Here is a 13,245-nt window from a genome sequence, read left to right as displayed (position 1 = left end):
TATTTCTTCCTCCCCCTTCAAAAGAAAAAAAAAAGTTATTTTTCACCAAGGAACGGCGCTTCAAAAGAAGGAAAACAAGTTGTTTTTCACCAAACGAACGGTGGCAGGCCGCCAGGGGAGAAAGAGACTCCACATAATCCTTTTCGCCAGTTGTTGAGAAAAAAACATCGACATTATCATTTCCTAGTTGTCAAAGGTGATATCTCCCAATCCCGAGAAAGTGGTGCTATCTCATGATCCTTGCCGCCATTTGTTTATCTATCCTCCTCTCCTTTTGCCGCGAGCTTGTCGTCGACCTCCCACCGGCAATCGTTGGTGGGGCGCGACCGTGAAAAGGCCAGGCAACATCAACAGCAGCAGTCAGCAGAGCTCGCTCAGTTCAGTTGGGAGCCACGAGTGCGTGCGTGCGTGCGTGCATCTTTGGTAAAGGAGGTCAATAATTTGGGCCACCCGTCACCCTATCGAGATATCCACATATCCTATCCGCGATTCCATCACAGCCATCCTTCCTCCCTTTCCCCCACCACGCCGCTGTAGATGTGGACTAGGAGCATGTACATGATGTGAGATATCACATATGTCCGTGCACTCGCAAAATTCCAAGCCGGCTTGCGTGCGAGTGCCGTGAGATAATCTTGTCGATTCCCATCAGTTTTCTCTGAACTTTCACCGGGTGGAAAGGCTTTTGCTTCGGAACCAACGGACGAGGTTTTGCAATCGTGATCATCGCGAGGAGAGGAACTCACGCCACATACATGTCAGCTATCCACGGTTCGTGCAGCCAACATGATCCGACACCAACAAAAACTCTGAATTAGGCACGGTTTCGCTCGTTGCTTCTGCCCGCTTCCCTCTGCTAGCATCACAACTGACAGGGGACAGGAGGATACAGCATGCTCGTAGCACGCCCGATTGATGTCGCCACGCCATGGGCGGATTAGTGAGTGGACCTGGACATGGAGAGCGAAATGCAGGCAGAGCCCAATTATTGAAGCCATTGGAAGCTCCGAGCGGACAGAGCCACACACACACAGGCAAAAAGAAGGGAGCCGTCCTCTCCTCTCCTGTCATGGCTGCCTCCTCAGATGGCAACAAGAAACCAACCCCACCCGTGTGATTTTCAATTCATGAGCGCGATGCCTTCCAACGCCACCTCCAATTCCTGCACCCCCTTGCCTTGATGACATTATTAGTTTACTAAATCACCATGCAAGCACCGATATAACATTAATTAAATCTGGTAACCATACAGTACAAACAAATCTACTACATAACCCCTCTCTGGTTTCCCTTCACCAACTTGTAGTACCAAAGCAGACAATTCTTATGTATTTTACTCCATACGCTAGCTGAAGAAGCTACTACGACGATCGAACGGACAACAAGGTTAGCACGGCAACAAGAACAGGGACACCAGGTAAATCCTTTCGGCCAAGCCCGGCAGCCGGGGATCAATCACAGCACCTTGATGGCATCGACCGCGCAGTGGCGAGGAGGCCCGATGCTGAGCTCCAGGATGCTGCTGGGAGAGGAAGACATTGCCAGCTCAAGCCCGGAGGCAGCCATGGCGGTCAGCGACATTCCGGTGGGGAACTTTGATCTCTTCTTCGCATGGTCAGTTAGTTCATCAGCCTGCCAGAAGAAAGGACCCGGTTGCTGTAAAGCTTTTGCTCACACTGTTGTGACTACATCAGATATGTTCTGAGATGCAACTAAAGGTGCTAGATGGCTTTACCTGCATCTGGGTGTTGTTGTTGTTGTTGCCCCTGATGACTTCAGAATAACTTGGTAGCTGAGGCGAGGTTCAGGATTCAGTCAGTACTCAGACAAAATGGAAACCCGATCTAGTTCTAGCAGGAAACGAAATGAAACACGAGTTGCGTGGAATTTACCGGCACGTCGCCGTGGTCGGTGTGGAGTATCTTCTCGGCAGGAGCAAGCTTGGTTCCAACACTGTGAGGACTCGGCAGCTGAAAACCAATTTGAAATTCAGCGGAGTGCATAAGTTAGGTGCTGGATCCGATGGATGTTTTGATTAACTTGGCGCGAACTGGACTGGACCGGATCGAGCACCTGATCGTCGTAGCCGTGGCCGGCGGGGATGCCGACGTCGAAGAGGCTGGCCCGGCGCTTCTTCTTGCCGGGGTTGGTCTGCCGGAGGAAGTACTTCTGGGCGTGGCTGGCCACCTGCGTGGCCGTCCTGGTGGTGACGAAGTTCTTGGAGATGCCTCTCCAGTCCCCCTTGCCCAGCTGCTTCAGACCCTCCAGGAACTTCCTGTGCTCCTCCTCGGTCCACGGAATCCCTGAACCAGAATATCATCTCAATCAACCACTTGCGCCATGATGATTCATGGTACGAACTACTATTACTAGGAAGCAACACGGAGCGACTAATCAAATTGTTGTTCAGGTGGGATCGTAAGATCCATCGACTAGTACACTTGGATTGGATGATACATAAAGGTCATGATAGCTCCAAGTCAGTTTCTTAATTCCTTTGATCCAGGACGGAATTTCCACTCACAAATCACTAGATTAGTTAAGCGATCAGATGATTATGCCCAAAAAACGGCCGGAATCTGTACACCGCACGAAGGAATGGAACAGTAGAGCTCTCTACGGGTTGCACAAGGCAGACAGGAGGGTAGAAGAACCAAGAAACCTTGCGTGATCCAGATGGAGGTTGATCAAGCTGTTACCTTTCTTGCGCTCCTGGGCCTTGCGGCGGCGGCGCTTGAGCTGCGGCGTGGACGCCAGCTCGCCGTCGTCGGAGGCGTAGCCCTTGTCGTGGCTGGCGCTGGCCTCGCCGCGCGGTAGAATCGGGCCGATGGAGGCGAGGTTGGGCATGCTGGTGCTCTTCTTGAGCTCCATGGGCTCCGCGTCATCCTCCTCCTCCTCCTCCGCTCCGCGGACCTCGACGCCGAACAGCCTGAAGAGCACCGCCTTCCTCGCGCCGCCCTCCTCCTCCATCCCGACGGAGCCGGGCGTTGCGGGGTCGCTGTCGCTGACGGAAGAGGTCGGATCAGGCGGAGGATGGTGGCGGTATCTTGTTGGAAGTGGATTGGACGTTGGATGATTTGGAGGCTACCGCACGAGGGGAGGGAGGGCCGGGAGAGACTGACTCTCGATCGGTGGGTGGGTGGCTTTGTCCTCACTGCCTACTTACCGGCACCTGCTACCGTCTCCCCTCGTTCTCCATTTATAAGCGCGTCCAGCTTCTTTTTTTCTCCACAACTTACTTTCTGGAGCAGGCTTTTAATTCAAGAAAATAAAAACACTCATACTTTAGCCAACCGTAAATGCTTCACTTCTTAATCTCCTGCCTCGTTTTCAATTTTTTATTTATTTTAAACTATCTACGCTATGGAGAAATTGTAGGATGGACCACCCCTTTGCCACGCCCGCTGCCGCCATGTCATACTGCATTGTAGGAGGAAGTTTTAGGTGATACACACTCGTGGACCGTTGGATATCATATCTAACGTAGTCTATTCGTGCGTAATTCTTGAACTTCTAAGGGATTTCTTTGCAAAATGTTCTGGGAGCCATTGGATTTGAGATCCAACAGTTTCTAGGAGCTCGTAGCATGGTAGCATCTCAAGGCCGAGAGAGTCTCATATTCTCCGTGCATTGTACATCACTACTCTTGTTTTAATTTTTCCGCCTATCCATCATATACATAACCATCATCACTTTTTATTTTCCCATCGTCTATTGGCCGTCAACATTGCTATTGTTGTCCTTCTCATAGCCGACCCACCCTTCGGCGTACCTCTCTTGCCACCTCCACATGTACCCCCATCACAAACTCTACCTCGAGTAACGAAAATAAGCTTATATCTCCTCCCTCATCTCTTAGCCAGCTGCCCAACCTATGTATTTGTTCCTAACCTGTGTGACTTAGCCACCTCCTTCAACTCCTTTTTGACACCTTCAAACCAGTTTATGTGTCATTCTGATAACAAATAAATATATGTATCATAAAGTAGATAATATGTCTACAAATATCACCTGAAATTAACGCAAGTTTAGGCGATCCCGTGCTAGCAAATACATTGAAAAGCCACAAGTTGTAGCTATGCAAAATCACAAGTTTTATTAGAACAAACCATTGGTTTGTTTGTTTAGTGGTGGTTGACTATATTCAACACCCGGTTTGATATATATGATGCCTCATTAAGTTAGATGACTTCCTTGTAGGAGATGGGCTTTTCTATAATAACGAGATGCATGTGACAACTTCGACCATTTTGAAGTTTCATGACTCTAGTCATCAATACATACGCTCGGTTTTATATGATCGGTCTGATCAGCATTCATGAGTATTTATAGCCGTGCTCCTGAAATGCACCTTATACATCTGGGTAGACACTCCGATCAGTGACCGGTCACTGAATCGTGACCCAGTCGACCCCCTTGAACTCGCCCTATTCTATGGACTAATCGACACTCCTCATATGCAAACCATATATGGGGCAGATATGGGGAGGCCCAAACGCGCCTGGGCGCATCCGCCAGGTCGGATCAGACACATGGATCCACCTCAAATTTCACCAAATTGACCAAAACTACCAAACTGAGTGCCCTCATCTTGTGTTCGTCCTTCATTTCTCGCATTTCAGCTAGCCTTGCCCTCACCGCCATAGCAAGCAGGAAGCAACAACGAAGGATTTTGAGGCCAATGAGGTTGTGGACATCGATGTCAAAGTGTATCCTCCAATGCGACCACACGCCTCGTGTGTGTCCGTCCTTCCGCCAACATCCCCAACGCGGCCGCACCGAAGGTGACATAGAAGCTGCCATCGGCAGGCCATGTGCATCAATGATCCAACGTCTGAATGGGTAATTTTGGATGGACAAATGCATCCGGAGCCGTCGAAGATGGTGTGTGTCTCGCCAAAACTCCAACGGGCACACACAAGCACGAACAACACCGACGTCTTGTGCTTAGGTCTTATTTGATGAAATGTCGGAGCATGACACGGTTCATTTTTCCCTTCATTTTGTTCTTTCATCTTTCGCTACATTATTGCATATGTTATTTAATTAGTTTGTTGCATATAGTATTAGATTATTTGGGATCATGATCATTTTAGGGTAATTTCATGAAAAACATGATCAATGATGGTCAAAAGCCTACATAATATGATTTGAGGGATACCAATGGTCCTACCTATGATGTTGGGGAAACATCACACACAACCAAGAAAAATTACCAAGGATACCCAAGGCAAGAGGTCAGACATTCACAACACAAGCATGGACCATATATGTGGCATGGGCAAAAGGGAAACAAATATTGTGAAGAGATCCACAATCAGTACCATGAACACAAGAAATATGTGGAGCCGAAGCATGTCCATACCACCCACATGTGGCCTCTCTCCAACATAGATGGCCCATCATCCAAGATAAGGTGAACAATTATGTCGGCCACTATACTTCCGTGCTTGGCCGAAATCAAAGTGGGATCGGTGTCAATAAGCATGCAAGTTGAATTCCTTCGTTTTGTCAACATTTGCATTGCTAGTTTTGTTTGTCACATTCTCATTAGTAATTCTTGTTTGATAAATGTTGTTGGCGTCCACTTTGTACCAATAAATCGAGATGAAGCCATTGTTGGATGAAATCGAATCTCAAATACACTACAAGAAATATGCTAACTTGCGACCATCAATATTGGTCACTGAATGGTAGTTATTTTTCATTTACGACCTTTTTGTGACCAAAAACAGTTGGTTAAAAGTTGAGCGTCTCTAATGAACTATAACGACCAAAATGAAAGGTCGTTGGTTCTACGACCAACTTTTTGGTCGCTCGCAATGTGTCCACACCACGCCGGATCCGACGTGGCAAAATTACGATCAAATGAAAAGGTCGTTGATTAGATTTGGCCCGGTCCAATTCGGTGTCTATATGGGCCAAGCCCATTAATTCAGCCTATTTTTGTTTTTTTCCTTACAATTTTGGTCAGCTACATGGGCCAAGCCCAACAACCTTTTATTTTTGGGTCACGGCCTTTTACAGGCCATATTTTTTTGGGCCTTAGCCTTTTTCCAGCCCACTTGTTAGTTTTTTTCCATTTTAAAGTAGGGCCCACTAGTCAAATGGAAACTGTATGTATGCAATTAGATAAATTGATTTAAAAAAGAGCTAATAAGGCATAATATTTCATACAGCAACCAAGCAAAGTACATTACAATCATACATCATACAAATCAGGTATTCACCTAAAAAATACAACTAAATATACACACAACTAGCTCTAGTGAGCTAAAATGCATTGGTGGGAGTGGGTTTTCTTCGGGATTCTTCTTCCTAAAGCTCCTGTACACCCAACTTTTAAAGAATGAAGGCCAACATCCACAAATAATAAATTATGAGAAGTTAGAAACATAATCGAGTGAATTCGTGCATATAAAATTCTCATAACAATGAAAATTTCTTGTAGAACTTTAGATTTAACAGGGAACCATGCATATAACATTCCCATAACAACGAAAACTGAGATATATTTTACAAATGATAAGTACCAGCACAATGCAAGTTAACACAACAGATGGATAGTACAAGATAACGGTGATTTCCCACTTTAGAACAAGGCGCATGCATCAATTTTTATAATGAGGAACAAAGAAGACAATGCTGGAACAGGCCAAAGAGATGACATACCTTGGGGGCAAAGATAGTGAAATGATGATCTGCATGTTCTTAGACATATCAATGAGCACGTGATATCAAAAAATAGTTTAAAAAAAAAGAGGCTCCAATCAGCCTGCATACAACAAGTAATAAAACTATTAGGAGAAAGTATGCAGTCACCAATAGCATGAATAAAACAACTTTGATGATGTAATACTTACTAAAACTGACAAGCGAGGTTTCAAGTATAAAACACTAATGGAGCATGCAACAAATGTATTTTATATCAATTTAACTGATTCCACATGAGTCTTGTATGTTCCAATATACACTATCACTCCATGATCAAGCTTATTCAGCGAACAAAGTAAAGAGGATCACCACCATATAATGGACCAATGGGTATAGATCGACCAAAAAAATCCCAGTAGAAGCTACCCAACATGTAATCTTTTTCATGTATGATCATTAATACATGATGAATGAACAAACATTAACATAGTAATATCGATAAACGTAAGTAACATAATAATCTATTTTCAAAATATACGAACCTTAAAGAATTTTTACCCCCTATTCATTTTATTATATTAGCATGGCATGGCTCCGTCTTCACCACATAAATACAAATTTCAAGCACCACGGTGTTAATCCAAGCAACTGGATCGCGCTTTTTCACATGCTTCAGATTTTTATACCTCACTTAGTACATGTGCGTGAACCATAGACATAGCATATATGTGGAATATAATATGGTGGTTGGTTTTAAAGAGTTTAAAGTGGAGAAGAAAGTCTCGCATCAACTAGACGGATCAATGTGTCATGTAGATACCCATCAATCTTTATCAATGCAAGGAGTAGGGATTGCCATGCAACGGATGCACTAGAGCTATAAGTGTATGAAATCTCAAGTGAAACTAACTGGATGTGCATCCAACTTGCTTGCTCGTGAAGACCTCGGGCATTTGAGGAACCCATCATTGGAATATACAAGCCAAGTTCTTTAATGACAAATTCCCACTAGCACATGAAAATGACAAAACATGAGACTCTCTAGATGAAAAACATGGTGTTACTTTGAAACACATGTGTGGAAAAAGAGGTAGTAGCACTGTCCCTTCTCTCTTTATCTCTCATTTTTTACTTTTTTTAATTTATTTTTTTATCAGGAGTCTCATCCCGACTTGTGGGGGAATCATTTTCCCCATCATCATTTCGTCACTAAGATAGTGCCCTAACAATGAAAAACATCACACTTCTATCTACTTACAACTGGATATGAAAACTACTAAACAATATGACTATATAAATGCCTCTGGCTGCAATGATCTAGCATAACATTTAAACAATGGTGAACAGTGGATTTTCCACAAATACTATGTTAGCTACATGATCATGCAAAGCAATATGACAATGAGTGTACTAGTCATATGGGGTAATAGTGGAAGATGCATGCAATATATCTCGGAATGGCTATGGAAATTCCATGATAGGTAGGTATGGTGGCTGTTTTGAGGAAGATATTAGGTGGATTATGTTCAACAGAGCATATCATGTCGCGGGGTTTGGATGCATCGGTGAAGTTTGCACCGATCTTCGAGGTGAAAATGTGCAATGCATGGTACCGAAGAGGCTAGCAAATATGAGGAGGTGAGAGTGCGTACATCCATAGATTCACATTAGTCATAAATAACTCACATACTTATTGCAAAGCTTTATTAGCTTTTTCGAAGCATAACACTACTTGCATGCCCCTGGGAGGAGGTTGGTAGGAGTTAACCATCACGCGCGCCCGACCTAAACAACACTAGGATTTTAATGATGAATAAGAATGCTCACACATCATCACCATGCCATAACCAATATTTAGATAAAAAACAAGGTAACACCCTTTAATTATCGTTATTTCTACTAACCAACAACCATGCACTCACGCCCTTTCATATTGCCACATCAATATCATTAACCCACAATTTCTTTTTTATAAGCTACATGAAGGTTTTGATTATGCACTCCTTGAATACCCATTATTTTTGGACTAGTCTTATAACTCATGCAAATTACCTTCACCATTTACAAAACTCTCAGACAAATTTAAGTGAAGAAAGAGAGTGCAGTTATTTCTATAAAATCTATATGCCACCGTGCTCTAAAAGATATAATTGAAGCACTAGAGCAATTGCTTAGCTCAAAAGATATAGGTGAAGCACATAGAGTATTCTAACAAATCATGGTGAACATGTGTCTCTCTCAAGTAGGTGTGTCCAGGAAACAATGATTGCGGAAAACTAAAACAAAAGACTCTCCAAGCAAAACACATACCATGTGATGAATAAAAATGTAGCTCCAAGTGACATACCGATGGATTGAGACGGAAGTGGGGACGCCTTTCGAGGCATCCCTAAGCTTAGACGCTTGGGTATTCCTAGAATTTACTTTGCGGTGTGATACGTCTACAACGTATCTATAATATTTGATTGTTCCATGCTGTTATATTATCATTCTTGGATGTTTTATAATCATTTTGTAGCAACTTTATATCTTTTTTTGGGACTAACCTATTGACATAGTGCCCAGTTCCAGTTGCTGTTTTTTTCTTTTATTTCCTTCGAAGAAAATCAATACCAGATGAAGTCCAAATGCCATGAAACTTTTTGGAGTTTTGCTTTGGACCAGAAGGAAACTGAAGGACTAAGGATGCCAACCAGAGGAGGGCCAGGCGGCCCAGTAGGCACCAGGGCCCTTGCCGCGCCCTGGTGGGTAGTGGGGGCCTTGGACTCCTCCTCCACCGCCTCTGAGCTCTATATATACCCAAATATTCCAGAAACCCTAGAAGAGAAGACGGAAAATCGTTTCAGCCGCCGCAAGTTCCAGAAGCCACGAGATCCAATCTAGAGCCCATTACGGAGGGGAACCCGGTCACAAAGGGGTTCATCATCCTCACTGGTGCTCCTCCGATGATGCGTGAGTAGTTCATATCAGACCTACGGGTCCGTAGGCAGTAGCTAGATGGCTTTCTCTCTCATTTTGCGTCTCAATAAAATGGTCTCTTGGAGATCTATTGGATGTAACTCGTTCTTTTGCGGTGTGTTTGTTGGGATCCGATGAACTATGAGTTTATGATCAGAACTATGAAATTATATCCATGCTTGATTATTATAGCATCGTATTTCTTCTCTGATAATTGGTTTTTTGGCCAACTTGATCTTTTTATCTTGCAATGGGAAGAGGTGCTTTGTGATGGGTTCGATCTCGCGGTGCTCAATTTCAGTGACAGAAAGAGACATGGCACACATGTATCGTTGCTATTAAGGATAAAATGATGGGGTCTATTCCTACATGAATAGATATTTTCTACATCATGTCATCGCCCTTAAAGCATTAATCTGTTTATCCATGAATTAATACACTAGATGCATGCTCGATAGTGGTTGATGTGTGGAGTAATAGTAGTAGATGCAGACACGAGTCGGTCTACTTATCTTGGACGTGATGACTATATACATGATCATTGTCTTGGATAATGTCATAATTATTCGCTCTTCTATCAGTTGCCCAACAATAATTTTTCTACCCACCGTTTGCTATTTTCTCGAGAAAAACCACTAATGTCTACTAGGCAACTTTATTCTCGTAGTCTCATGTTGAGCCTCCAAGCATAGAGTTTTATAGAACAGTAGCAATTTTCTTTCAAGTGGATGACCTAAGGTTTATCAGTCCGTGGGAGGCATAGGATGAAGATGGTCTCTCTCAAACAACCCTCCAACCAAATAATAAAAAGTCTCTTGTGTTCCCAACACACCAAATACAATGGTAATTTGTATAGGTGCACTAATTCGGCGAAGAGATGGTGATACAAGTGTAGTAATGATAGTAGGTATTGATTTTTGTAATAGTAACAATAAAAACAACAAGGTAATGAGTAACAAAAGTGAGCACAAACGGTATTGCATTGCTTGAAAATGAGGCCTAGGCTCCATACTTTCGCTAGTGCAATCTCTCAACAATGCTAATATAATTGGATCACATAACAATCCCTCAACATGCGAGGAAGAATCACTCCAAAGTTCCTATCTAGCGGAAAACATAAGAAGAAATTTTTTGTAGGGTACGAAACCACCTCAAAGTTATTCTTTTCGATCTATATTTCCAAGAGTTAGTACTAAAATAACAAGTTACCCTTTCCGACCAATATATCCAAGAGTTCATACTAAAATAACACCATAACAAATTCAGATTCATAATACTCAATCCAACACAAAGAACCTCAAAGAGTGCCCCAAGATTTCTATCGGAGAAACAAAGACAAGAACGTGCACCAACCCCTATGCATAGATTACCCCAATGCCACCTTGGGAATCCGCGAGTTGAGTGCTAAAACGTATATCAAGTGAATCAATATGATACCTCATTGTCACCACGGGTATTCACAGCAAGACATAAATCAAGTGCTCTCAAATCCATAAAAGTATTCAATCATAAAATACGAAATCTCAATGGGAAAACTCAATTCATCACAACAAGATAGAGAGGGGAAAACACCATATGATCCAACTATATTAACAAAGCCCGCAATACATCAAAATCGTGCCATCTCAAGAACACGAGAGAGAGAGATTAAACACATAACTACTGGTAAAAATCCTCAGCCCCGAGGGTGGACTACTCCCTCCTCATCATGGTGGCCATAGAGATGATGAAGATGGCCTCCACTGATGATCCCCCCTTTGGCACGGTGCCAGAACGGGTCTCGATTGGTTTTTCGTGGCTACAAAGACTTGCGGCGGCAGAACTTCTGATCTAGGGTTATTCGTGGGGGTTTCTGTATTTATAGGATTTTTGGGCATTGGAATCATGCGAAGATGGGCCACGAGGTGCCCACTACCCACCAGACCACGGGCATGGCCTCTAGTGTGCCCTGGTGGGTACTGACCACCTCCTTCACCTTCTGGTCCTCCTATGAAGTTTCGTTGCATTTGGAGAACTTTTATTTCTGCACAAAAAACAACACCATGGTACTTCTGCTGAAAACAACATCAGTCCGAGTTAGTTACAAGTAAATCATATAAAGTGGATCAAAATCATATAAAAGTATTGTAAACATAGGCAAACATGGTATGAATACTTCATAAATGATCGATACGTTGGAGACGTATCAGCATCCCCAAGATTAACTCCTACTCGTCCTCGAGTAGGTAAATGATAAAATAAATAATTTATGAAGTGTGAATGCTAGCATAGTGCATAAGTTTGATCAGTGATAATTTCAATCACCTTTCCTAGCATCATAATAGCAACTCTTTCTTATAAAACTCATCATGATGAAATGGCAATTGAAAACGGAATTTTTGATGTGGAATGCTACTTATCATATTCCTCATATACTCTTTTCTTTTGTAGCATGGACATTTGGACTTGAATGATTCAAAGCAATAATCTATAATTTGACTTGAAAAATTTAATACTCAAGCGTATCAACAAGCAACAAAGTATTTTAAAATATCAATGCTAAAGAACGATATCCCTAGCCCATCATGCTCAATCATTGATCCATGCATGCAACACACCCAAATATTAGCTACAACCAATGATCAAGTATGATAACGGTGTTCCATAGTTGGTGCTTTATAACAGAATATGGAGACTCAAATAAAAATAAAAATTGCATAAAAGTAAATAGATAGGCCCTTCGTAGAGGGAATCGGAGATTTGTAGCGGTGCAAGAGCTCACAGCGAAAAAACTGAGAGATACAATATTTTGGGTGGCATGCTTTTCGTGTTAACGAAAATAACAAAGAGTTCCCAGTAGCTTCCATGCCAAACAAATTATAGGTGGTTCCCAAACTAAGAATAAAGTCCATTCCTTTTTCCACCATTCTTTTACACTCCACGGCTAGCCGCATCCACGAGTACCGTCCATACCAACACTCTCCAAGGAATTTATTATTTGACAACACAAAATAAAATTTCTTTGAATTTTGGGACTAGGCATCCCTATTACCGCCATACTCTCGTGCAATGACAAGTGAATAAACACTCATCTTTAGAATAACCTATTTAACATAGAAGATACCAGCCACCCCTTGCCGCTTCATGAGCGGTACGGGCACACAAAGCAGAAGTTTATTTTGAATATTAGAGTTGGCACATATACTTAGAATGATATTAAAAATACCACATATAGGTAGGTATGGAAGACTCATTTGGCACAACTTCCGGTTTCGAATTTGGATGCAAAAGCAACATTCCCGCTTATTACAAATGAAGGCTAGCAAATAAGAAACGCCCAACTAAGGAACGAAAACCATCATATGCAAACATTAAACATAACTAACACTTAAAAATGCAACACAAGTAGGATGTAATTTCATAGCATAATTGTTGACTTCATGTGCATGCATAGGGAATCACAAACCTTAACACCAATATTCTTACTAAAGCATAAGTATTCATCGAGATAACTCACATATCACTATCTTTATATCGCAAAACTATTGCAAAGAATCAAGTTTAACATCCAAAGATCTTCATGAAAGTTTTTATTATATCTCCCCTGGATATCTGTCACTTTGGGACCAATTTCATTTAAAGCAAATTGCTATT

At 42.5% G+C, this 13,245-nt stretch overlaps 1 protein-coding gene across 1 annotated transcript; it reads right to left on the bottom strand.

The window, feature by feature from the left end:
• Positions 1–1,193: 1,193 nt before the first annotated feature.
• On the bottom strand, positions 1,194–3,180 carry LOC123439347 (transcription factor MYBS2-like). The gene is made up of 5 exons (XM_045116075.1): positions 2,700–3,180; positions 2,074–2,303; positions 1,893–1,970; positions 1,736–1,792; positions 1,194–1,632 (listed from the first exon to the last, which is right to left on the bottom strand). The coding sequence occupies exons 1-5, from the start codon at positions 2,968–2,970 to the stop codon at positions 1,456–1,458; spliced, it is 813 nt and encodes a 270-aa protein (XP_044972010.1). The 5' UTR covers positions 2,971–3,180; the 3' UTR covers positions 1,194–1,455.
• Between the last annotated feature and the right edge of the window lie 10,065 nt (positions 3,181–13,245).

The sequence above is a fragment of the Hordeum vulgare genome, chromosome 1H, assembly GCF_904849725.1.
Source record: "Hordeum vulgare subsp. vulgare chromosome 1H, MorexV3_pseudomolecules_assembly, whole genome shotgun sequence".
Classification (NCBI taxonomy): domain Eukaryota; kingdom Viridiplantae; phylum Streptophyta; class Magnoliopsida; order Poales; family Poaceae; genus Hordeum; species Hordeum vulgare.
Note: the sequence above shows the minus strand (reverse complement) of the source record. Positions and strands in the feature narration are given on the sequence as shown.